The sequence below is a fragment of the Hemiscyllium ocellatum genome, chromosome 6 (assembly GCF_020745735.1).
Source record: "Hemiscyllium ocellatum isolate sHemOce1 chromosome 6, sHemOce1.pat.X.cur, whole genome shotgun sequence".
NCBI classification, from domain to species: Eukaryota; Metazoa; Chordata; class Chondrichthyes; order Orectolobiformes; family Hemiscylliidae; genus Hemiscyllium; species Hemiscyllium ocellatum.
In genome coordinates, this window is record NC_083406.1 from 80,898,059 (window position 1) to 80,925,765 (window position 27,707).

The window sequence follows — 27,707 nt, forward strand, 5'->3', positions numbered from 1 at the left end:
AGCAAAATGAAAGTGATGCAGCCAATTTAACTTCAATAATAAAAAGATATTGAGTATACTATCAAATGACAAAGAACTGGTTCCATAGCAATACAGAAACATAATATGATTGTTTGGAGTTGAATCACTGATAGGTTTCTACAACATTGGTACCAAACATTGTACAAAGAACACTTATGAAATAGTTTACTCAGAATTGTAAGCCTAATGCTTAATATTTTAAAATGAAACAACAAATTATGTTGAACCATATATCCAATCACAACCCATATAAAACTACTGAGGCTGAAAGAGTTTACTATACATGTAACCAGTTTAGTTAATACATACAAAAAGTTTTGCACTAACCCCACTGTATGCAAATATAATACATTTGTCACTGTTGAACACTTACTAAAATTTAAACATTCCAAATTACAAACTTAACATGTAAAGAATCAGGCTTTTAAAAGCAAAGTCCTCTAATCAGTTTGCTTCATGAAATAAAAGTCAGCCTGTGCGCCAAATTTTTTTTAAAAAGGAAGAACTTAACAGTTACATTTTCTCTGTTATGAATAGATCATAACAGATGTGTTTAGCCATTTAATCTTCTGGCTACTGCTTCCATTCTCAAGTTATGAGTTTGTAGAATTCTAGCACTACACTAAATGTTGTTATGTATCTAAACCTCCATGTATTTGGAAATGGGTTGTCAGGCTTTCAGATAATCAGTAAAAGTCATCTGGTTATCCAAGTAACTACACAGAAATCAAATAAAATTGCACAAATCAGTATTTACTCAGGTATTGCAATGGTGAATACCTACCAAGAAAAATAATCTATGTTATTGAGCTTTCCACCAAAAATAGCCTGTTCACCTAAACAGCTAACGATTAAAACAGAAAAATAGCTTAGGTCCATGTGTCAAAACTTTTTATATAAAGATCTAAGACTGCAGACATCTACAGGTCTTTTTGCAATTAAGTCAGAAATCAAAGACATTAGTCCTTCATAAGATGTTCAAGGAGAAGCTAATTAGAAACGAAAGCAACCGAGGAATTAAACATATCATTTGAGTAATTTTTCCACTTAAAGTTGTCGTAATATAAGAATGTTGTAGATGTATGTACCTAAAATTACACAACTTCCAAGGTTTTCATCAAGATTAATTAATTTTCTACACTCTCCAATTTCCCAAAATGTGTTTGTAAAACTGGAGAAAGTATTATGCAAGCCACTGCCTTATACATGCATTTGGCTGGACATTCATCTCCAGCCAAATTGGAGTTTGACTAATCCCAATCCAATTAACAAAAACTTAAATTGCATAAAGGCAATTATGTTGGAATCTGATTTCACTAATAGTGAAACTACTGGAAAGCATCATACAAGATATGGTATGCACTTGTAGAATTCATTCAGAACAATTAGTTTGGTGTATATATAGAACTTTCCTCATTAAACTAGCAGGGTTCTTTAAAAGTGGCCCAGGTAACACACTGATTGACGTTACGTATCTACACTTAAAGAGCAGTCAGTAAAGCACTGCATAAACATTGCTACTGCAAAAGAAATAACAGGAGTATAGGAAAACTTCAAAGTGACTACAGAACCTAGATTCAAAAGGCAACAGAAACACCAGAATTGAACGAAGGAATTAGACTCAGACTACTTACATACTACCTTCAGTTTTAGCCCCTGTATAAGACGAGAATAGTAAAGCTAAAAACGGTAGTGTTATGGAGGATAAACAGAGTAAAAACAAATCTTGAGATAAGGATATGCACCAAAAGCTAGATACTTTAGAGAAGCAGAGTTAGAGGGGATATATTTGAGATTTTGAAAATGACAGTTCAATTGCATACTACAAAATCATACTACATGAAATAGAGGACTGGAAGCCATGCCTAGAAAATCCATAAGAATAAGACAAGACGCGGTAAACAAACATCAAGATGGGTGCCCAGCAAGGAGATCCTAATCATTCAAATGGAATCTTGAGAGATTCATTGGAGAAAAAGGATATTTCCACTTACAGAACAAGTTGCTTTTTAGCTGTGACTAGAACGTTAACATGCTAATGACAAATCTCCAGGAGTTTACTTGATCACCTCTCAAAGTTGGAAAGAAATGCTCCAGTCTTACTTAGAATTTGCAGTAACTTGTTTTCTCTATTGGTAGAGAGCTCAGATCAGGAATGAAAGAATGAAGCACATAGCGACGTGCTTTACCGATTAAGTCAGTTTTGTGGCTGAAGGCACCGGTCTCTTTTCTGAATGGTCACATTCAAATGCTTATTATCACTTCACATGCAATGAAATGATAATTTGTATTAATATAAAATTTACAAGAAAAAAATTTGAATGGCAGCCACTCCAAAACTTCACCTAACATTGATCCTCACTTTACAATTGTTAATACTTTCAGACACGATGGAGGAACATGAAGTAAAACTGAATTTGTTAATGAGTTCACGTAAGGAATCAAAATCTTATAAGCCACAGAAAATCAAATCAGTAACAGTTCTTTTAAAAAAAAACTCTATGTAGGTCACAGAGCAGCAATTTCTCAGCATGTAACTCTCCAGGCAGATCTCCAGCTCAAAATCAGTATTGAAGGCAGGTTAAACTGAAAAGTTTTTTTCTGAAAAAAAAGTATCTTTGTAACGTAATCAAATTATCTAGTCTGGTGCAAGTAGTCAACACAGTAGAAGACAAAGAACGGACTGTCAGTACAGAACTGTCGTATTGCTGATAAAAAGGCTTATTTTGTCAAAGGTTTTCATTTTGCATTCATCAGGGTAATTTGCAAATTGCTCATGTAAGAAAGCATTTATACTGTATGAGAGAAGAGTGCTGATTGGTCGGTAAGTAGACAGATTGAAACATTCTTCATGGTTGTGAAGAATTAAATTAACTGCCAGGCTTTAAATTTTAAACTAAGCAGATTGACTAGTAAAGGCATTGACCTAAGAAATGAACCAGAGAATCGCTGTCACCTATTCTGTTCAAATGAAACAAATCTCTTTTCTGTGAGTCATTAAAAAGGATGCTGTTGCCAAGCCAAAAATTAATTGCGCCCATCAGACAAATGGATAATGGCAATATATGAGCTTCAGTACCAGTGTGATGCTAGGTATGTGGTCTATATATCCCGACAACTCACCAATCTTATTAAACAGCATATCCCTTTGGCTGATCATAAGGTGCTGCCCATGCCCAAAGCACCCACATTTCCAAAAGTGTCCAACATTGGATGTTATTCCACAATCGAACAATGTTTGTTAAAATAATTGCAAGGAAAGAATTATGTTAGGAACAGTCAGGCTCAATGTGCTATGTGCATACGTTCCGGAAGCTAAAATATATGGAATGCTGTTTCTTTTGCAGACAGAATACTGTCTATTTCAACTCAACAAAATTATGACAGCCATCCTTGGTTCATTTTTCAGGCCAGTGGCTTGACCAAATTGTTTAAAATGTAAACAAAACCTGGCAATTAACCATTAGCTATCACAAAACTAGTGTATTCTCCAAGGCAACACTTCCAACAATCCAAGGCAACACTTCCAACAATCCAAGTCTACTTGCCGACTGGTTAGCACTATCCTTTAAGACAGTATGATAATGTTTTACATTCAAATTACAAAATGTCCTAATGAGTACAAGATGAAAAGCTTCAAAGTGCCTTTTTTCAGAAATATATAGAAATAGGTCCATACGATCGGAAATGAGCATTTAAAAAACGATTCAACTGAAAGTGTAGGAAACTTGAAAAGTGCAAAATGTTTTTAACTCATTTAAATTGAAACCATTTTAAAAGAAAATCATGATCAAACAGTGTTGTAACACTCAATACTATTGCTAAACTAAAACGGTTTATGCAACTCATTCAAAGTTAGAATGAAAGATTTTGTCAATACTTTGACTTTTGAGACACCCAACTTCCTTCATTATGGGTGGAAAATGAGGGGAACTCCAGATACTGTATAATTTGATTTTAGAAAGACCAACTGTTTGGCAAGAAATAACCACTGTTTTGGGGTACTGAAGACCTGTACAATCCAGGCTGACAACTTAGTGCATCTCCATAAGCACCTTTTTGGCCTTAGGCTGATAGGGGAAGTGAAAATTTTTGAGATTACAATAACTCCAAGTAAATGATAAGTACTTTGATAGTAGTTGTTTAACGTATTTTGTTAACCCATTATAAACTGACTTTAGCATTCCTGGAAGACAGCTAATGTGGTATCTGATTTCAACATGACGACATTAAACAGAATGAAAGAAACTACTGTACTAAAGAACAGTTTCTTATTCCCCTCTTCAAAGTGTTTACACACACAGAAGCCATCATAAATATCATTTGATTTAGTTGACAGGAGTAAACAGGATTGTGGATGGAGTCAGGGATTTCTCCTTCAATTGCATCCAAGCAATTAAAATTTCCAGTAGCTGTTAAATTATAGTTTGCATAAGCAACAGGTAAAAAACGTCTGAAGCAGTATTTTAAATCCTAGAATAGAAAGATTGGCACATCTTCAATATCAGGAACTACAACTGTCAACTGCACCAATTTTCCAATTTTGCACAACATACACATTGTGCTTTCATATAAATGCTTACTTTTCAATTATTCTTACAAAAATAAAATGGTTGATTTTTTTTTTGCTTTATTTATTATTCCAGAACTCCATGGATTTTACAGCATGGTCACATTTTAAGATGTATAGTACTACATTCACAAGGAGTTAACCCAACTTGCTAAACAGTGATGTTTTATGTGGTTGCTGTTCTATGCTACATAGCCCGAAGCAATTACTTCAATATAAAGGTTCAAAACAAAAGATATTACATAAGAAAAACAAAATTCAAGATCTACATCACAATAAAAAACAGTGTCAGGTAACAGCAGATAAAACTCAACTGATATTTTTAAATCACCAGATTTCCGTATGCCTTAAATTGTCACAGAAGGGAATGATCTATTGTTACAATTCAGAAAGTCTAAAATCTGCTGTGGACTTTGTTTGCATCATAATTACCCCTTTGATTGCCTCTACCAAAACCACCAGGTGTACTACTCACACCAACACCTGCCATGGGCTGTTGAGGAGTAGCCTCAGGTGCTGGAGTTCCACTCAGGTTTCCCCTATTGATCATAGGAGGAGAACCCATCTGTCCAGGACCTCCCTGGGGAAATCTATCATTGCGCTATTGTCCATTCAGATAGCGATTGTGTTTTATATAAAATGTCCATAACATGTTCCATTGTAGGAACGGACCAAAAGGTGGCAATTTTATGAATTGATTGGCGACATCCCCGTATCGGTGTCATGAAGTTTGGCAGGCAGTCCAGCAGTACCAGGAACATACAAAAAGGAGATAGAAAGGAGCAATTACATTAGTTAACGTATAGATCAATGATGCTTTGAATTATGCAAAATCATTTATATTTCACCTCCTACTTTTACGATGACAACAAATGACAACCATAATACAAAACATTTGGAGCAATCATTGTAAGAACCTCAAACTGAAAAACTAAATTATGTAATTCATCACCATAGACTACATTTTTGAATAATAAATGTCATTTTCTCTGCATTTTAAAGGTCTGGGTTAATGTGAAAGCCATATTTATGGCAAAAACAGCTAAAAAAACTCCCATGGGAAATTTCAAAACAAAGTTTGAAAGTTATAATTATGCAAATAAACAATCAAGGCATCATCACACCTCCATATGCAAGAGGGTAAAAGGTCAAGCTGCAAGTTTAAAATTACCCCATGATCTTACAACTGCACCAGTTCCACATTCATTAACAAGGCTTTTTTTTAAATAGCACCTCATTGATCTCTTACCACTAGTTTCCCAGTCATCTGGTTTACATGATGTTAATCTTGGTCTGCTGCTAAGACTGCAACATCCTCCAACACTTAACATTTGCTTGATGCTTTAGACAAATCACAGGACAACTAATGGTTTATTTTTGCTTGTCATTTTAGAGCAGGGGCATTCTTTTGAAGGGTGTAACAAATAGGAAGTGTGTACCATACGGTTCAATTACTTCATTAACATATTCAAGTTTTCAAGCTTCACTTGAAGCCCATACTTCAAACTTTTGAGCAGGCCTCACAACTCATTTACGGTTCCTCCTCCACTCTACTACCAATTACACATCTTCAGCATTTTGATCACCTCCACTCTCCAGCTATCCTCTCAATTCCCACCACCCCCAGTTGCTTCTCCCAGTAGGGCAGATTTTGCTGGTCCTATATTTCATCCTCCCATCATCAGTCCTTGGTCCAACTCATTCGTCAGATCTTATTTTCTTGAATTTCCTCACCTCCCATTTCTCACTTCTATTTTTATGTCTACTCCTGCAAAAACATCTGTAAACAAAGTGGACGAAAAAAATCACAAACAGGCATTTTAATTGTGCTTTGATTTTTCAGTCTTGGGAGGAAGCAGATGCAGCCAAGGAGCTGACGTACCTTGGTTCAGTTACTCTGTGCAAACTCAGAATTTAGTGGGTTTCTTTAACTGCAAAAAGAACCTTTCTAGCCCCAGCAGGGACAGCAGTTATTAAGAATAGTTCCCTGAATGAGGCACTCCCTTCTCAGAGATCATCAGGAAATTAAACTCCTCAATTCTAAATGGGTTGAAAAAACCCATTCCCAGCGATACTACTTTTCTCAGAATCTACTTTACCAGCTTAATAGTAAAAGTTTCAACTGAAGAAGAGTGCTTCTGGATGTGGAAATGAAGTGAATCCTGATGTTTTACCAGAGCTATAGTACTGCTTCATTCCTTACCAGTAGATTTTTGGGAAACTCATCTTGAAACTAAAGAGATGTATTGTGAGTAATTTGGAAGGTGCAGACACGCAAATGTTGAGCACGACATATCAAAAGTGTACCATTTTGATATGATAATACACTAAAATATTATTGTTTTTAAAACTGAAAAAAAAGTAAACACTGAACAATCCCAAAACAATAGTAACTTATTTTTGCATTATCTGTATTAGGTCACATCACAAAATGAACTTCCAGTGTATAAATTTATGGCGGATACAAACTAATACAAAGCAAAACATTAATTTTTTGTTCTTAGATGCAACAAAAGACAAAATATAGTGAAAATAAACCATATCCATCTATTAGCATAGCCACTGTCAAATATGTTGCATACTAACAGAAATAAGTGGATGCACACTATTTTCTCATGGGATAAAAACGATTTGAACAGCCTGTTGCCTGCAAATACTCTGATCTCTCAGCAATTTTAAAAACCTAAATCAACTCTTCTTCTGGTTAATGCTTCAATTCTGGGTGGGGAAGGGGCTTTATAAAATTAATTCCGTTCTTGTACCAAGGGGAAAGAAAGTAATTATTTTTAAAAATGAATTTCAGCAATTAAAACAGAATGGAAGGCAACACAATTGAAATAGGAAGATATTGGCAAAGCGTTTCAACTGCAAAGGAGATTTTGATCTGTCATTCCAAGTTGTGAAATCAATCTCCATCACAGAAGAACAGTTTCTGATGGTAGAGATGGTACCTCAATTTAATCATACCTAGTTCCAGCTCCAAATGAATACACACAAAGAAAATGGCCCTAGCTACAGTTCACACCTTTTAGAGTTTAAAATCCATAAACCATGATAAACTCAAATGTCATCATTTTAACTTGGTACACGGACAAATGTAAAGTTTTCATTTCATTTTACATCTCTACTTTCACATATTACATGCCAAATTCAGTTTAATTCAAGTTTAATGAAAAGCAAAGATAGAATTTTCTTTCTTCCCTCTCATAACTTGAACAAAACCAAATCTAACAGTAAACCTGGACATGTAATATTCCCAAGACTGCTGTGCACGATTGAAAATATGACTATAATTAGATTCAGGAGTGGGGGAGCCCAAGAGGTTGTGCACATTGAAAGGAAATAAAGTTGGTAACAGGAATTAGGAAAATTGGCACGAGAAATTGAACGAGAGGCAAAATGAAGGCTGACATCAAACATACAATGCAGAGAGATGTCAAAACAATAGAAAATTGAACACTCAATACAAATGCTCACAGCAATCACAACAAGAAATGATTTACAGGAAGAAATAAAGACAAATGCATATGATCTAACAGGAAAGATGGCTACAGGGTGACCAAGACTGTGAACTGAACATTCAAGGATACTCAACATTTGGAGAAACAGGAAAAAAAAGAAAGAGGAGGGGAACGAATATTGGTAATAGGGTAGGCATCAGTACGTTACTAAAAGGAGGATTTCTGATCAGAAGTTCAAAATGTGGAATCTGTTTGGGCGGAGTTAAGAAAAAGAGAGGGCAAACATTTGTAAGATTTATTTACAAGCTACTAAACAGTAATGGCAATGTGGTCCATGGTATTAATGAGGAGATTAGAGAAGCATGTAGCATGGATGAAACAATAATGGATCATTTCAATCTCCTAAAAGACTGGGTAAACCTAATGAGTACTAATGTTATGGAGAATGAGTTTCTGAAGTATGTTAAAATGGCTTCTTAGAGTACCATGTTGAGAAACCAAATAGAGAACAGGCTATTTTGGGGAAAAGCCATCTTTACTAATGAGCAGCCACATGGAGGAAGAACATTACATTCTATTTGAAAGTGAGGTTCATTCTAAATGAAGGAAACTATCAAGTATGAGGGACAAACTGGCTGAGGTGGATTGGGAAAATACATTGAAAGATATAATGGCACACGGGCAATGGATCATATTTAGCAAATATTACATGGCATACAGCAACACACTATCTTTATAGGCACAATCTCATAAAAAGTAAATTGTAGCTCAAAAACGGGAGCAAATGTTAAAGGCAGTCCATAATGTTGCCAAAAATAACAGTGATCCTGATGTTTTTGCAACAAGACAAAGAAATTAATAAAAGGAAGAAAAGACCATTAATGTAAACTAACAAATACACTGTAAAAGCTTCTAAAGGAATGTGAAAGAAAACATTTGGTCTAGATAAATGTGGGTGCATTATAGGCCGAGGCAGGAGAATGTTTAATGGAAAACAGAAGTGGGAGAAATGTTAAAAGGTTACTTTGGTGATCTCTTCAAAAGGGAAAGATACATGAAATTCATAATTAGGAGGTTAAGAGAACTACAAAGAATGAGGAATTTAAGGAAATTAGTAAGAACCTTCTGCTTGGAGAACTTAATGGGGTTGAAAATTACCAAGTCTGTACATCTCTATGACCCTATAAGTCTCTGGCTCTGAGACCTCTTTCAACCCATTATGATGCAGGTTGCCTTTGGACGTAATGGAAGCATTTTTAGAATGGCTCCTGCATATTGGTAAGTCACAAATGTCACCCCACTATTTACAAAACAAAAAGAGAAAATGGACAACTACAGTTTAGTTAGCTTTAGCAGCAGGAAAACTGATGGAATCCATTGAAAAAGGATGGGATAAACGGACACTTGAATCATAGTCATCTGATTGGTATAGTCACCACAAGTGAGTGGGAATAGCATTTGACAAACTTGGACTTTAAAATTGTTACTGATAGATATGGCAGAGAACTGTCAGTGAATATAGTACACTTGGATTTTTAGATGGCTTTTGAGAAAAGCACCCCATGGGAGGTGAGTTAGCAATACTGAAGCTAATTTGGAAAGGAAGTAATATATGTGTACAGACTAAATATTGGCTTAAACAGGAAGAAAACAAAGGAATAAATGGGTTGCCTAAACTTGGCAGTTCAGTACTTGCAATCCCAGCTGTTCATAATATACAATCAACGATATGGATGTGGAATTAAACATACTTTTCAAGTTTATGAATGGCACAAGCTTAAGTGGGAATATATGTTGTAAGGAACATACAAAATGACTTTTAAAAGTTTTTTTTAAAACAGACTTTGTGTACAAGAATATAGCAGATGGAATACAATGTGGAAAAATGTGAGATCATCTACTTAAGTGAGAAGAACAAATACTTATTGCTTAAAAGAAAGAACTTAGGAAATGTATATGAATAAAGGGACCTAGGCGTACTTGTCAATTAGCCACTAAAAGCCAATACCCATGTGCAGCAGACAATTAGGAAGCTAAGGTATGGAAGGTTTCAGTACAAGAGCAGCAAACCCTTGCTTCAAATGGACACTAACTTGGTTAGTCAGAACCTGGGCGTAGCATTTTGGTTCTCCTGCCTTAAAAAGATGATATTATTGCCAGACAGAGAATGCACCAAAGGTCTACCAGATTTCTTCTGTGATGGCAGGACTGCCCTTTGGAGACACATAGTGAATACAGCCGAAGAGTTTTGAAAATTGAGGGCAATCACATTGAATCTTAAAGTCAGACAGGACAGGAAGAATAGCTAGAGCAAGGTTTTTCTCTGGTTGGGAAATCAAGAACTAGGGGACATGGTTTCAAAATAAAGGAAAAGCTACTTATGAGATGGAAAATTGTTTTTAACTCAACATTGGGGCAGAGAATTCTGAATATGCACAGACGGCTAAGGAGGTTCAGTCATTGAGTATGCTTAATACAGAGATTAACCAATTATGTAAAAGGATATGGGGAAATTGCAAGGAAAAAGGCATTCAAGTAGTTGGTCAACCATGAATTATGTATTGAATTTTGGAACAGGCTGAATAGGCTAATTGGCATATACTTATTCCTACAATTATTGGTTTAAATCAACTTTGTACAACATAAGGATACACACTATTTGTGTGTGTAAATTTCAGTTTAATCTCCAAAAGATATGTTTACACTCTCAGAAGGCTTGGCACATTACACAAAATGCACCCATTTATTCACAGCAAAATTTCAAGAGTCATAATTTGAGACTTAGCTGAGAAAACTTGAAATGCTTCACAATAACGTTTTAAGTCTATGCTTGTTTTGTGTATGTCTCACATGAGCCCATGCTTAAATGTTGTCCAAATGCTTCCAAGATGGCATTAGGTTTTACCAAAATTATTAATTTAATTTGTCCAAGGCCTATCAGAATATATAAAAAGGAGTCATTTATTGTTGTTTACTTTAATAATTGCTATAAAAAAAGTAAAAATTAATCCTAATTACGTGCTTATTAAAATTTATAATTCACATTCACCTGTGTATCAAAAACAGATGTGCCAAGCTTTCTTCTATACACTACATGCCAATAATACCCAATTTCAATGCATCCAAATTCCTTTTACAATTTCAGAACTATATAATTGCTATCTTACCGTTTTGAATCCACCATTCATTTCATCATACACATTATAAACTCTGACCTATTTTAGTTCATCAGAATACTCATCATCCAAACTGATGTTTATCTAAGAAAAACACGTTGACACTGAACTGCTCTGATGATCCAGTTTTGTTTTTTTTAAAACCTTTGATTTTTGCAAAGTTGAAAGTACACAAATGGAAAACTATGCTACAAGATGTGATCAAACCTTTCTAACGTATGAAGAACTTTGAAAAAAGATTGTGCCAGTCCAAGTGCTAGTGTAAACATACCTTATATTACTTCGAAAATAAGGCAGTAAATATCAGACATTTTAATACATTACCATTGTTCCACTGTTGTCTCCCAGCATGGGTGTTCCCAAGCTTGCAGTCCCTTCTGGCCCAATGGCTGGGACAGGTCCCATTGTAGCACCAGGCATAGGTCCACGGTTGTTCATGTTCATACCCATAAGTGGAGCAGGACCTTGGTTGCCAGCAGGAGCCGGGCTATACGCATCTATGCAAAATAGTGGGTACTTAGATCTAGCCTAAATCTAATTATGCTTCCAAGGCAATTAATTGGATTGAATATTTGTAGAAATTTAGTAAATAATATAAAAACATGCTTATATAATAAACGGACCATGCAAGGCAACTGCTATCTGAGTAATAGCCTGCAAAAATTGTTCTTTGGGACTGTATAAATTGTATCATACATACACACACACACACACCTTAAAAAACCAACATCTTTGCTTCATTAACCAAGATCCCTGCAACAAGAATAAAAATGGTCAACAAAAATATATTATAAAAGTAGAAATATCCACAAATCAAAACTGGGAAAAAAAAAATTACAAATTGCTTACAGTCCAAAGAATGAGTATTCACAATATAAGCAAATATCCAGTAATTATGTATTTTTCCAAGTATGCCTTAGGCAACAAGATTATATTTTCAAATTGAAACAAGTCTATTCAATTAATTTGGAATATTTTTCACAAACGTAAAAAATGTTTCCACTTCTCTTCTGCACAGAAATTATAAAATCTCTAGTTCTACAAGTTTCCCAACTACAAAGATTTCTGATACTACTTGATAAACAATGCAATTATGTATAAATCCTAGCTTTTGAATTACAAAATTTTTTCTCAAGTTCAGTGTAAATTTATTTTGCTGTGGCATACATCCATATAAAAGAGAGAGGGAACAAATCAGCTGATAGAATGTTGTATGTATTATTTCTTCACTTCCAAACCCAAGAATAGAATAATTTTGAAAACACATTAGTTATAACTAATAATCTAATGCTTTTGCATCACATTACAAGCTGTAAAAATCTGCACAAGCCTATTCCAACTGAAAACAAATCTAAATATCACCTTGCCCATTTTAATAAATCTCCTTCTGATGTTTTTGTTTGAGAGCAAACATTTGAAAGGACAAAAATCATAACAAAATATGTATGATATTTAAAACATCCAGGTATGACCTAGTTCCAAGTCATGTTACTATCTCAAATCGTACCATGGCAACTTGAAACAAAGGGCAAAAGCGAAAATTTAAGGTAACTACAGTTTTGCATTCGCGCTCTTAAACTAAGTTCATTTAATAAAATGTCCTTCCTGTATTACTCACTCAATGTTCGCTATCTTAAAACATTATTTGTTCAAATGCCACATCTTAAAGTTGTTTCAAAACAAATAAACAACTCTTTCATAATGCGTTTTGAGGACATATAACCACTGAACTAAAAAAAATTCATTTTATTCCATTTGTACCTGCAATTTCCATTTGATGGGTAATGTGCTTTTATTAATCCAAGTACAACCGCTTAATGGTGCTAGCTTTATGGCATGTAGACTAGCCAAAAAAATTAAGTTCACACAGAATAGATACTGCACATAAAAGTTTGCCCACATGTCCATGCTGACCCTCTACAAAAGTAAAATTAGTCCATCCCAATCCCCACCTTCCACCTAGAGTGACAAGTTCTCACTTTTGTAAACTTTCCAAACCCTTTTCAAAGCTATAATTGAATTCACATACTCTCTAGAATCACAGAATCCTATTACAGTTTGGAAGCAGGCCATTCAGTCTATAGAGTCCACACAGACCCTCCAAACAACCCAGACCCTATCCTAGCCTTGCAACTCTGCATCAAGTCATAGAGATGTACAGCACAGAAAACAACACAATGTCCGTGCCGATCAGATATCCTTAATTAATCAAGCCCCATTTGCCAGAACTTGACCCTTATCCCTCTAATCCCTTTCTAATCATATCTACCCAGATGCCTTTTAAATGTAATTGTACCAGCCTCCACCACTTCTTCTGGCAACTTTTATGTGTAAGCTGCAGCAACCAACCTATTACCTTGAGAAGCAACAGTAATTTAAGACAGACCTGTCCCTTCCGAATTATAGCAGATCTTTAACCTGCACAACCAGCTCCAAAGGTGCTCAGAATTAGACGATCAATCAAAGAACGAAGAAATAAAAAGGGTTGTGCTACGTATCAAAAACAAAAAGCAGACATTACCACTTATCTGCAAGACTTGGACGAAGATACAGAAGTGTTGACTGCAAAACCATATGAAACGGCAGCTTGTTGAAATACTGTAGCCTACTGTATGAGTCCATACAGATTCCATTCAACATCATGCATAAATCCAGATGGCCTGGTGACATCTAATTCTACCAGTTATGTGCAGTAAAAAGGCTCAAAAATGTTTTAGCTACTCCAACTAGAGCTTCATTATTACCAGCATTCTGCTGGGGAAAATCACAAAACTAGTTTGGAATATTCTTAAGGATTGAGATTGAGAGAGAAATGTTTTCCAAAAACAAATCTCTTGCAATCCAATGACAGCTATTCATCTTGATTGGTTAATGGAGGTTTGTGAAGTCTAAAAGCTACACAGAGACACACTTTATTTAGCCAAGGACTTTTTCACCAAGTTTATGGCAACACAACACAATGCTGTGAAATCTCTATTGGTATTTTAGCTTTATTTATTGCTGCAAAGCTAGAAGAAATCTACCAACCAAAAGGTGCACCAGTTTGCATATGATACAGATGACAGTTGCACAGAAGAAATTCTTAACATGAAACTCTGTCAGGACTGCTTACTGGATAAAAAAAATTCTCTAATGCAGCTGTTGTTCCTTTGGTCAATCATCTTCAGCCATTGCGCTCAGGTTCCTGATCTCTCTGCCAACTCAAACAGTTTTTCTCTATTTAATCAGTTTCATAGGTCATGCGCCAAGTGTTCAGGTGAGATACATTTTAAAAATACAGTGCCAGCATTGATTACTTACTCGAAATTAAGTACTGAGAAAAGAACTGATTATGAAAGAGTGTAAAGGACGCTATCTGAACACTTGCAACAAAAATGTTTGCATTTATGAGGGAGACAAGTGAAATATCAGTTAGGATCAGGATTTCAATGTACTTCAGTAAATAAAATTGTTATTACTGCTGGCAAGTATATGGTTAATTGTGTTTTACTGATCCAGAAAAAAAAAATGATTTTTATTTCTAGGAAAAATGTAAATTTCTCCAGTCTGAAACTCAGTCTCAATCCAGTTTCAAGTTTGGCTTAGCAATTTAATTTTAAAAAAGAGAATCCTGTGCTAATAGTACACTTACATTAAAATGTTTTTTTGTGGAAGAAGCTGCAACCCAGTCAGTAACACAAATGCAAATCAAATGCTCAAACCATCATTGGTTTATCAAAGTGATTATTTTCACTTTCTTACAAGGAGCAGCTGCTGAGTGTGTTAACACATTAGCTACAAGTTACTTTGAGAATCAAGGTGTAGCCAGCTGTGTTTCTGATTAGCAAATAAAAAGTATTATTGGCAATATGATCTCAAAACTCATTTGTATGATATCAGCAGATTCATAAAATGGCAAAATGAAAAGCAGAGATATTTTGTGATAGCTTTGAATGCCTTACTTTTTAAGTGAATGATACTTGATGTTTGATAAGTAATTATTATATGAAAATTTATATTGCATATAAACCATTTGCTGCAAAACTAGTATGTGGTTAGCACTGCTACCACAGACATATTTGGGCCTAACCAGTGATTTAAATTGGATAGCAATGTAAAAACTGATGCCGTAAAATCATCATTTTCTAAACTTGATCTACAATGCCACATAAGATAGGAATTTTGCTAGTTATTAACAGATTTCCACATGATTCTTAAAAAAATGTAATACCACTGATACTCCTAAATTTACCCCATTGAGAAAGCAGTGACAATTCTAAAAGGACCAGTTGCTTCATTGTGACTTAACTGATCACTATCTCCACTGCAAATAAGATACCTTCCTCAACTTGCCAACAATATCCACATGTATTTAGTAATCAGAAAAGCAGTTTAACACACTTCAATTCTAAGAGTTTTCACAAACCGTGACAACGACGGACTATCCTCAACAAAACTTATATCGCAAGCAACAGATTAAAACAGATTATCGCAGCTTTATGCTGTTTGTGGTACATTGTCGAGTGCAGACTTTAGCCTCATATAATCTCCTACATTATTACAACATTGAATATATTTTACTTTAAAGTAACTGAGACAAGTCCCAAGCTGCTGAAAGACGTCCCGTAAAACCAAGGACTTTCCCTTTTATTTTTCTGGCCACAAGGCTGCACTTCAATGGCCAAAATACTTCATGCATCACTGTGAATACAACTAATGACTAAGTGCACATTTAGAATTTTTATGTTAAAACTTGAAATGTGATTTGATTTTCAAATTATTTTATATTCTCAACTCATATTTACCGATGATAGTTGATCATAACGTTAAATCAAGTGCAACTTGTACCATAACAATGCACTGAGGTGATGTCACAATCAAGTTTTAATTAGTTATCTTATGTGTACAGATATGATACCACTGCTTGAATATTGAATTCACACAGAACTGCAAGACACCAACTGAAAAATACAAACAACAGGAATAAGAACCTGGAGAAGTCAAAGTAGGGTGCGTTTGTATTCTGGAGTTCTGTACGTTATGAAAAAATGCAAATGAACACATTAGAGTGCAATTATTAACACAAGTAAAATACACAAGTACACAACAACGCTCATTTCATGGTTAGTTTCACCATATACGAAAAGCACTTAGGCAACAAGCTACAGTCTATTTATGAAGCTTCATACTATAGAAATACAACCTGATTTTAACAAGTTGCAGTCCTCATCTCCTCTTTGGTGCAAGATATAGCTTTACAATATTCAGACCACTACAGAAGACAAGTTATCTCAATTCCAAAAGAGTTGCAACTCGTATGATAATAGTACAGGCATCACCAGTCAATGAAATTTAGTTTTATTATATTACTATAATACTATCTAGTATTAAAATGATGATGTTATTACTTGAAGTTTACAAATTGATTCAGAACGGTCAGATATCAGCAAATAAAAATATTGACAATATGAATAAAAGCTTGGTAAACCTAAAAATGAAAATAAAAACTTCAAAATTCACAAGTACTATGACTAAGACAAAAGCAGTCATGCAATTACTTGTTTTAAAGTATACTATATCAGAGTTCTGGTCAACTGAAGGAGGTTGATATCAGCATTTTGTATCCATTCCAAAGAGCCCCCAGGGAGGTGGCAACACATTGCTTTCTGAAACTGTGCATGCTGGATGACCAGCAGCTTAATACAACTGAGTAACTTTTCAAAGGTCAGTTAAAACTCATGATTTATTTATGCAAATAAACTGAAATTATTTCCTCAGCTGCCAGAGTAGAATTTTAATGCATGTCGCCATTTAATTGGTCCAAATGCTGGATTACTAATCCAGCAATACAAACCATTAGACTACAATCTCTAAAGTTTTAGTGCAAGAAAAACTGTAGTGTGGTACAGTTCAATTAAGTGCAAGATGTTACAGAATAGAGAAAAAAAATCAAAGTTTGACGTATTTGTTATATTAAATTCTTATGTACTAGGAGGAGCTTTACAACTTTCAAAGTACAGCAATCATACTTTTACATACTGAAATAGTAAAAGTAATTTCAGCTTTCAAACAGATACAGTCCCAAAGAACAATGCTAGGCACAACCATGAAATAAACAAAATGTCCAACACCTTAAGTGTTTTCATTGATTAAGACCCTACCTCCCATGCCAATTCCTCCACGTGGACCCATATCACCCATCCTCATATCCTGTTCTCTCTGAAAATAAAAACATTTTCATGGTCAACCTACCAGCACAGATTATCTGTGTATGTTCAATTTCTTACCATTAATTGCAAATAAAAATTCCTATTCTTTTTCCTAAAAAAAAATGAACTGCCCAGATCTAAAACCTGAATATTTGGATAAAAAGTGAATAAAAGAGCAGGTTGAGATTCAACTGCACCTCACTCATAATACTCTGCAACAGAATGGGGGTAATTTTCAACTCCAGAAAAGGTGGAAATTGGTAGTAAAGTTCTACCATTCTACCCAATGTTCCTTTCTATTTGCTTCACTTCAATTTCACTTGTGTCAATGTTTTTTAACCACCAGATTGAAAAGTGCCCCCAATATCTGACTTTTGTTTTCATGAAAGCATTTCAATTAAATTATAATGGTTGTATTTCACTCAGCAGTCACAAATCTTACATAACAGAAAATCCATTTGCAAAGTATGAAATATTACACCACTTAATACATGCCTGCCTATTCTCCCCATTATCCAAAATAATGGTGTGATTCAGGGCTTGTGCTCGAGGAGTATCATTTCAGGCCTTAACAGGATCCCAGCATAACCACAAAAATAAAGCCAGTTTCTTGTAAAATGAGCTTACTTTTTCTTGTGATGTCCAACAGTGGACAAAGAAATACAGCCATATAACACAGATTATTAGCCACTTTCATTCAACTAGAATTACACAAAAATATAAATCACCTTATGTTTTGTAATAAGTGTCATATATAAAGCAAAAGCAAATTGTGCACTTCCACAGGAAATATACCTGAAAGCAAAAATCTCAAAAGACAAAGAAAACATCCAAAACATATCAACAAATGTTAAATCTGCGTTAAGAGCTCCCAATTAGAACCAAAATGATGTTTTTTTTCACATGCTTAACATTACATTTAAGAAATATAATGAAATTCAAAGTTTGTTACTTTTTGTTTAAAAAAGTTTCAATAAAAACATTTTTTGAACTGAAAATGCCTCATTTGGTAGTAGACCTAAAGTATTCTTTACAGATAAGTTAAACAAATCTATGCACATGCAATTTTTCAGCCCTGCTACTGCATCTTCTAGAGCAATAGTTTTCAAACATTTGGCATGAGGTACAGCTCAGCTTAGGGGTGGGGTTTGCTGGTAAGCTCAGTTTGATAGATGATGACTAGCATTCATTTGAGATAAATATCAACAATATGGGCTTGATTTCTGTTTTGACCAAAGCAGACTGAACACCTCCCTCCTCACTTGTCGGAACATGAAAGGCAATGGCAAGCTACTACTGACAAAAATTGTCAGGAAAAAACAAACAAACAGTCAGGGGGAAGCATCAGTTGACCATGAATTAAGGACCAATTCTAGGTTGAGCAGATACCATACCACTCAACTTCCAGAACACTGCGTTCTTCACAATGGAAAATAGTGGTACCATTGGATAAAAACACTTCAGTGTAGCAGGTGACAGAAATATGATATGAGCCAACAAATGCTTAGCCAATAAATAAAATGAGTAAGTTCAGGTAGCTGTTTGATAACTTGAAAACACCTGGGCGTCCTCTAAAGCACTTTAGGGTCTGAAGCGTACTTCGTCTTTCCTGCATGTAATTCATCCTTTACCCAGAGTTGATACATATTTAAATAGAATCTATGAACATGTAAATCAGGATTTTTAAGTAACTGCTCATAGCACAACTGTTCTACCGAAATACTAAGCACACTTTATTACTGGAAGCAAGCTAATTGACCAATGTTTTCCCATACGTGTACACAAGAGGAACTCCGGCAATGTTTAGTCTTTAGGAAAATCAAATAAATGGCAACAATATCAGCAGATATAATTCAATCTTCATGTTAAAGATCATATCACTTCCAAATTCATATTTGGATGTTGTATTACAATAGGAAAATGTACAGAAATCATAACTGTGCAAAGGAGTTTCTTCGCAATCTTTGATTCATATGACCACCCATTCCCACTCCATTTCTATCATGCAATGTACTCTTTACATTGCTGTACATGCTATACTCAAGCAATGAGATAACACTGTATAGTTCAGGAGTTCCTTTTACACTTGTAAATTCCACTCAGTTACTAATGATTGGCAGACCAACAGCTCACTATTGGTTTTGCACACATCACTACAATTTTTCTGAATTAGTAATATTCTCAAAGTTTTGATGAGCTTATTGAAGCACAATCCAAACGTATCACCACTGTAACAAAAAGAAATTTGGAGCTGTTTTACGGAGATTAAAACCCCGAACAATTCTCAGAAAGCAGATGTTCCAAAATTATACAGCACCATGTTCCACATCTGCAGTCACAGGCACAATGAATACATTATTAGCCTCATAACGTATTTGTTCTTCAATGTAATTCATGGAATCAATGGAGTCTTACATTGCAGTAGAGAATGGAACACTAATGACAGATGTGTTGTGTTGTCTCATTATATAATACCACTAGCGACTTTGCAGGTTGTGTATTTTTTTGTCAAAAGCATACTCTAAGAAATTTGCAATCATACCAGCTGTAATAACATTTCACAAAATATTGTTTTATGAAGTATGACAAAAAAAACTAAAAAGTTTTCTGTACTTTTCTGCCAAGTTTACACAGAATACTATTTATTTGACTCTAGCTTCATTTTCAGATCATTTTACACAAATTCAATTCAAATTTTGTTGTTTCAAAATTTAGCACAATTCCTTATATCATCAGTGACAATGTAATCTATTTTCCTGGAGTATTAATCTCCTGCCAATCTGTAATATAACATTTGAAGGATTAATATATAACTTGAAGACTTTGTAGCTAAGATGACTCGAGGAGGACTCAAGATGCAATAACTTATTCAGTTCAATTTGAAAACAATATCCTTGTAGCTGAATAATCTATAACTCCCAAAAAAGCCACACTGCTGCTTGTATAGAGAGATTCTACACACATCACTATTTAATTTCCCTCTTGGGAATCCTGTGAATTTCAGCCATGTGGATTTACTATGTTATGCAAATTAGCCACATGTTTTTAACTAATAGTAGCACCCAGAGAATGCATTAATTCACATAATTGCTCATTAGTAATAACAGTTCATTCTCAATACAGAACAAAGTTGAGCAGTAAAAGTCAAAGAATTTCAAATTACCATAATCTAGTAGGACTAATAAAAAAGCAGAGTACTGCAGACTCTAGGAACCAGAAATGAAAATAGGAAATGCTGACACTGCCAGGCTTGTTGAGTATTTTCAGAGTTGTTTTCTATTCTCATCCTATTATCAACTTTTCCTACTAACTTTCAGCTTTGTGAAACATTCAAAATGTTGAAATGGCAAACAGACAGACAATCAGAAAAATTATACAAGTGAAAAAATACATGTGCAAATTATTAGTTGTTCATCGAAGATCTGGTACCAAATGAGGCATGAACTAATCAGCAAGTATTTTGAAATATAGAAATCAATTTGCCATAAAACAACAATAACCTTCCATCAAACGTCTCTAGCAAAATTATCAAGTTGTGACCACTTCTAGCCTTTCAATCTTAAATGGATCAGAACTTTTGCTCTTTTACCACTACAGAATTTGAGGAGGTATGGAAATTTAAACAATTTGAATACCAGAATCAAAAATGTACTACTGTCACAATTTAATAAACTTGATTTGTGCACTTCTATATTATTTATGTAATATTTGCATTATTTCAAAAAAATTCTTCATTATTTATGTTCAGGAATGACAGTCTGTCTTTGAATACAGCAAGATACGTTAGCCTATTTTGAAGAAATGTTTGTGCAAAATCTGTTGGTTACCAGATATCACAAAACTTTTCTTTGAAACAATATCATTCAGAAAATGTGCAGATCTTACCTGTACACACTATCAATAGATAGAAAAAAAAGTGAAAAGAAAATGACTTTTACGAATCTTTAAATGTGCAGTGTAAAAAAAACAGAATATTGCTCACTTAGGAACTAATCAAATTGTAAACTATTTGTTGATTTAATTGATTAATGCAGTCAAATGAGAACTGTATATGGATTCTGCAGCAACTTTTTACCCAATAGATAATTGTCAATTATAAAGCATAACACCCTTCAATAGAGAAATGGCTTATTACTTTTAGGCAAGTTAAATTACTCTAGTACTCTAAAAATAGCTTATCAGATATTATAGTTAAATATCAGGTGAAGGTGATCCAATATTGAACTGGAAGAGAACAAACTTTCCTAACCTTACCACAGCACAGGTATAGAACTAATCATGTGCACTTACCATCATCTTCAGTGACCATGGACAGTTTAATGCAGAGTTTCGACAAAGAAATCAACAGATCATAATTTTGAGTATGGACTACAAACTGCTTCCAAAAGACCAAGCTTACTTGAACCAATATGCTCACAATTTCAAGTAGCTTATTGCTAGCTTAAAACCTTCGTGTACTCTGAATGAGTTTCGAACAACTCCAGATAAAGTACAGCTGTGAGGTTTTAGAACAGGTTGATATTGTGGATCAAAACTACAAAATAACCAAGTAGCAACTCCGGTATTCTTACCATAGATATGGATACCTAGCTACAATCATAAACAGAGGGTATATTCACAAAACTACTTTGTAAATACATTAAACTGTTAAAGTAGTAATTTCTACAGCACTTATTTTGGCCAAGTTATCAGTTGCTTAAGGAGAAAAGATTTGCACAATCACTGTGGTTTATGTATATTTTGCAAAATCCTCTAGTGTTCTAATTATGAGAAAGTCTGTTGCTAAAGGTTTGATTTGTAAATAGTGAAAAAAAATTACAATTCCTAGGAGCAACTTTAATTATGCCACTGGGTTTTAAACATTGCTCCTGACAAGAGCTAGTCTTTTTATGTTATGACCAAGACAATTCAAATATATTCCGTCCAGTGCAACAAGTTGAGCATACAGTGCTTATCAACTAAAGCTTTATGGCTGGATCAACCTTGCAAATGACAATACATTCCAAATTGGAAAAAAAGTATATTCTATTGCCTTAAACTTAAATTTTGCTGTTTCAAATTAATGTTGAATTTTAACAACTTGCATTTATTTAGCATATATAACACAATGTAAAGACTCATGGTACTTCATAGAAGCACTATAAAACAAATTTTGACAACCACAGGAGGAGAACTAGGTCAGATGACAAAAAGCTTAGTCAGACAGTTTTTTTTAAGTAGTATCTTAAGGGAGGAAAGTGAAGTAGAGAGTCAAGAAAAGGTGTAGTAGGGAGGCTATTTCAGAGCATGTAGCCCAAGCAGCTAAAAAGCATGGGGGATAGGAGTTGAGGTTGCAAGGAATTAGAAAATAAGCATTAGAATTACACAAAATTTTGCTTGACAAGGAAACAATGTAGGTCAACAAGCAGAGATCACAGGGGAATAAATCTTGTTGCAGGCCAAAATATTGTACACTTGCAGCAGGTTGCAGACAGACCAGCCAAGAATAAATTAGAACTGCTTTAGAGGAAACAAAAAAAAGTGCTAACAAGTGCTCGGGTAGCAAGAAAGGTGATTCAGGGGGTTTTATGCGGAAATGACCAATATTAGTGATGACAGAAATGACATTTATAAGCTTGGGATTAAAAAAGATGGCACGGAGGTACATGACTGGGATCCAAATTGATGTGTTTATAAATGGACTTCTGGTTTGAATGCCAGGCCTCTAGGAATTCCCGCACATGTCTTTGTTTAGCTTGTCTTAGGATGGATGTATTGTCCCAGGCGAACTGGTGTCCCTCTTCGCCAGTGATAGTTGGTCCTATCTTTTGGTGGCTAATTGGTGTTCATGTATCCTAGTGGCTAGTTTCCTGCCCATCTGTCTAACGTAATGTGTGTTGCAGTCCTTGCAGGGTATTTTGTATATGACATGTGTTCTGCTGGTTGTTGGTACAGAGTCTTTTAAATTCATCAAGAGCTGTTTCAACATGGTGACAGGTTTGTGGGCTACCATAAAGCCTCAGGGCCGGAGTAGTCTGGTTGCCATCTCAGAGATGTCTTTAAAGTATGGCAGGGTGGCTAAAGTCCTTGGGTGTATTGTGTCTTCTTGTTTAGGTCTGTTGTGCAGGAATCGGCAGACTGCACTTATTGGGTATCTGTTGCTCCTCAAAACATTACATAGTATTTTTTCTCGGCTTCTCGTAGTTCCTGTGTGCCGCAGAGTGTTGTGACTCATTTAAACCCTGATGCAGCTGTTTGTGGGTGTTGGGATGATTGCTCCTGTAGCGGTGTATCTGGTCAGTGTGTGTGGCTTTCTTTGGCTTTTCGTTTGACTGATGATTGTTGCCTCAAATCTAATTCCTTGCCTGCCTCTCAACCTTTAATTCAATTTTAATATATTAAAGGACTAGTCTGCATTACCTCCAAGGGAAGAGCCTCAGAGGCATGACGTTGCTGCTCATCTCTGGCTTAATTGGACAGTGTAAGACACAGGGGAGCTGTTGAGAAGGTATAGCTGGATATCAATGCATGTCAAAACTAATGCTACGCCTACAGTGAAACATAGTGAAGTGGATAAGAAAACATTGTTGGAGGACAGAGTCAACAGCAGAAAAAGGAAGACACATCTAGCAAGCAATTATCCGATTCCAATTAAGTATTTAAGAAAGGAAGAAGGTGTGAGCAGTCATACCCAGCTGGAAGTGAGCACAGAGGTGTTGGAGAAAGTGGTGTCGTACACCATGTTAAAAACGATGAGGAGGGAAATTTTACCGTGGTCATAGCCACACCACACATTATTGGTGACTTTGAGAAGAGATTTTTTTCAGTACTATGGAAGGGTAAAACCTGATTGTATAAATTCAAATATAATTAAAGTAATTAATAAACGTGAATTGAAAATGGGTGTTATTATACACATTTCAAATACACAGTTTTTCATAGATAGTGTGTATGGAAGACTAGCCCCCAATTCAAATCCTGGAAAGTGCATTTATGGAATAGGCAGAAACAATGGCAGAGTTGATAACTTCTTTTAAACCAACTGAAAAATATTCAATAACTTGTAATTAATTATATTCAAGTATAAAACATATATTAGTTTAGAAAAATCCAGAAAGCATCAGGTTCCATTCAGATAACAATTACAAGTTGTGCAACAAATTCCTGAATGGTAGTTACGGCAACAAGTACAAAGCCAGCATACATCTAAGATGATGTTTAAGCAATCAATAAGTGCATCAATATTCAGTCAAGCTATACAGTAACCGTGGCCCTAAAACTGAACAACAAATGAGAGGCCAAATGCTGAATTCCTGGAGGTCAAACAAGCACTTGGTCCTCACTCACTGATATACTATTAAAGGCAGTACATTACTATTCAAAACTTATGTTTTGAATATTATCCTCTGGATTAAAATATCATTCCAATTTTAGGAGCATCGTAAAGCCCATGCTTTTATTGAAACTGTAGAATTTTCTTCTCTTTATTCCGGGTGGGAGAGTCCAAAACTAGAAGGCATAGGTTTAAGGAAAGAGGGAAAAGATTTAAAAGACACTTCAGGGCAATTTTTTCACTGAGGATGGTACTTGAATGGAATGAGACACCAGAGGAAGTGTGGAGGCTCGTACAATTACAACATTTAAAAGGCATCTGGATGGGTAAATGAATAGAAAGAGTTTAAAAGGGATATGGCCCAAGTGTTGGCAAATGGGACTAGATTAATTTAGGATATCTCGTCGGCATGGATGAGTTGGACTGAAGGGTCTGTTTTGTGCTGCACAGCTGACTCTTCTGTGGGCTGTGGGCATCATTGGCAAGACGAAAATTTGATGTCCAAGCCCAACTGCTTAGAGGGAGGGGTTAAGAATCAATCCTGTTGTTGTAGGTCTGGGATCATATGAATACCACACCAGGCAAGGATTACAACTGTCATTCCTTAAAAGGACCAGGTGGACATTTAAAATGGTTGACACTGGCTGTCATGATCACCATCTAGGTTAACATTAGAGATTTTTACGAATTGAATTTAAGCCAATTAAAACAGGATTTGAACACACATCCCCTGAGCACTAGCATTGGCCTCTAGATTATTAGTCCAGGAATACTAACATTATACTATCTCCAATTCATGATAATTGCCAGAGATGGCACAATATTACAGATCTCAAGCATCAGTACATTCATTCAATCTCACAGTTTGGAGGTTATACCACAACAGCATAATTGTTCATCTTAAAATGAAAATGAATGCTGTACAAGGAAATCACTTTAAAATTGACAGCAAATCTTATCTAAATTCTTAGAAGGCCACATAGAGCCTTCGCCTAGATAATAAGCAAACACAAGCTTGGTCAAAATCAGCCAAAGGTTAATACTGAACTCCAGACAGAACTGCATGACGTATGTCACGAATTATGAATGCATAACGAGGAGTTCATACTTTAGGTCTTTTAAGAAATCCAATGGCTTTGGTTCTAAAAGTTGGAAACTAAGAATACACAATGCAACAAAAAGGAGAAAAATTCAACCAGGAGTTAACTTTTTTTAAAAAAAATTCTCCCAGGTCCAGTTCAACTTGCTATGATGAACCTTTGTTTTAATATTTTGTAGAGTGAATGTAAGTGCAAGTCATAATGTTGAAATGTTAAGCCAATTTCAGGGTGCATTGGCTAGCAAACCTTGTTAGAAGATTCACAAATCTTAGAACGCTGGCCTCTTCAGCTGACAGGTGAGTAGCTTGTGATTGGCGTCCAAGTCGATAGCCTTCCCAGGTCTGTTAAATACAGCAACAACCACAGAACTGGCATGCAGACAGCACAAAAACCAACACAGGCTTATGTATACCTTAGCAGAGCTTCACATCTGCCCAACATATGTGACATGACCTGAGAGAGTGATAAGGATGGCAGATGCCTCAAACTTCAATACTTTACTTAAAATGTGAACATCCGGTATTACACAAATCAAAATTTTTTGAAGAACATCATCATGCATTATCAACTGATTTAATTCTACATTCGCTCTATTGGATAAAGGAGTTAGAGTGATGGCCCTAATTTAAGTAATAGTGGTGATTGAAGAAGTTATATTTCCAAACTGAATGTTGCCTTTTGTGCAAGTTATAACAATGTCAAAAATACACATTAAAAAAAACAGAATTAGAAATCAGTCTGTCTAACCTGTGGAACATGGCCCTCCAGAATGCTGAATATCATTGGACTTGCGTTACAAACAATAAAAAAATTTGTAGACAGGTATAACACATATTAAGACCCAAAGCATTCTGCAAATGCTTGAAATAAAACATTGAAGGAAAACTTTCAAGGTCAATCTCTAAACAAATGTTAACTCAGAAAAAGACAAAAAAAAAACGAGTGAGATGGAGTAAAAATTCAAACAGAATTTAAGGAATGAACATTCCTTTTAAAATTGATTCAGTATAAAAGAAACCTCAAGAATTCAACACTTCTTTATCAACGGAAGATTATGAATAGGATTCCTTAACTGAATTAGACAAACTGGCATTCAAACACGTTTATGTGGTTTACAACATCCTTCAGTGACACACACCACAAAGTGTCTTTTCGATTACACAATTAGTCACAAGGTCCAATAGAATAAGAAAATTGTGATTGAACACAAAGCAAATGGAAACACGAACATTTCTGGAGCTAACTGTACACTACAGTTTATTTCTTATAGGGACTAAAATAGATGAACTGCAACTGACCTCTTACTTTTAAGATCATCAACTGATCTGAAGTATCAGCTCTATTCTGGGCATTTACAATTTGTAAATAAACAACAATTTAGCTGTCCAATTACAGCAACAACTGTAAAAATGATAAGCAATTCATTTCCAGTTCAATATTAAAAATGTATCCATGGATCAGTTTTAAAAAAATGTGCCGTTCTGGTGCTTTGTGCAGCATGAGGACACTTTTACACCTGCACCTCAAACTCTCATAGGCAAATGTGCCTTAAAAATTCATACCTTTTTGAAGATTATTTTCTGCATTGTCATTACAACAGCGTTAATTTAGCATGGAGATATATACAATCTACTGAATTCAGAGCTTGAATTGCACACTAGTGACAATGTGCGAACCAGTCAGAATTCCTCAAAACGGGGAACGGTCAACTAAAATTCAGCTATTTGAGACAATGACTGAAGTATCGTACAGCTGCCCTCAACAAAAACTAAAAAACTAGGCAACCAAAGGGAGTTTTCCGAAGTCACAATTGCCTCAGTTGTTTTTGCCTCTCCATCTATTAAACAAACAAATGTCATACCAATGGCTACTGCTTTCA

General features: G+C 35.1%; 1 protein-coding gene across 2 annotated transcripts in view; it reads right to left on the reverse strand.

Moving 5' to 3' along the window:
- Positions 1 to 4,634: 4,634 nt before the first annotated feature.
- The window catches only part of pspc1 (paraspeckle component 1), a 57,999-nt gene continuing 34,926 nt past the window's right edge, over positions 4,635 to 27,707 (reverse strand). For both annotated transcript variants that reach the window (XM_060826072.1, XM_060826071.1), the window contains 3 exons: positions 17,369 to 17,426; positions 11,553 to 11,725; positions 4,635 to 5,192 (listed from right to left, as the gene is read on the reverse strand). In XM_060826072.1, the coding sequence (XP_060682055.1) occupies positions 4,986 to 5,192; positions 11,553 to 11,725; positions 17,369 to 17,426 (438 nt within the window). In that variant the 3' untranslated portion in view covers positions 4,635 to 4,985. The remainder of the gene's footprint in view (positions 5,193 to 11,552; positions 11,726 to 17,368; positions 17,427 to 27,707) is intronic.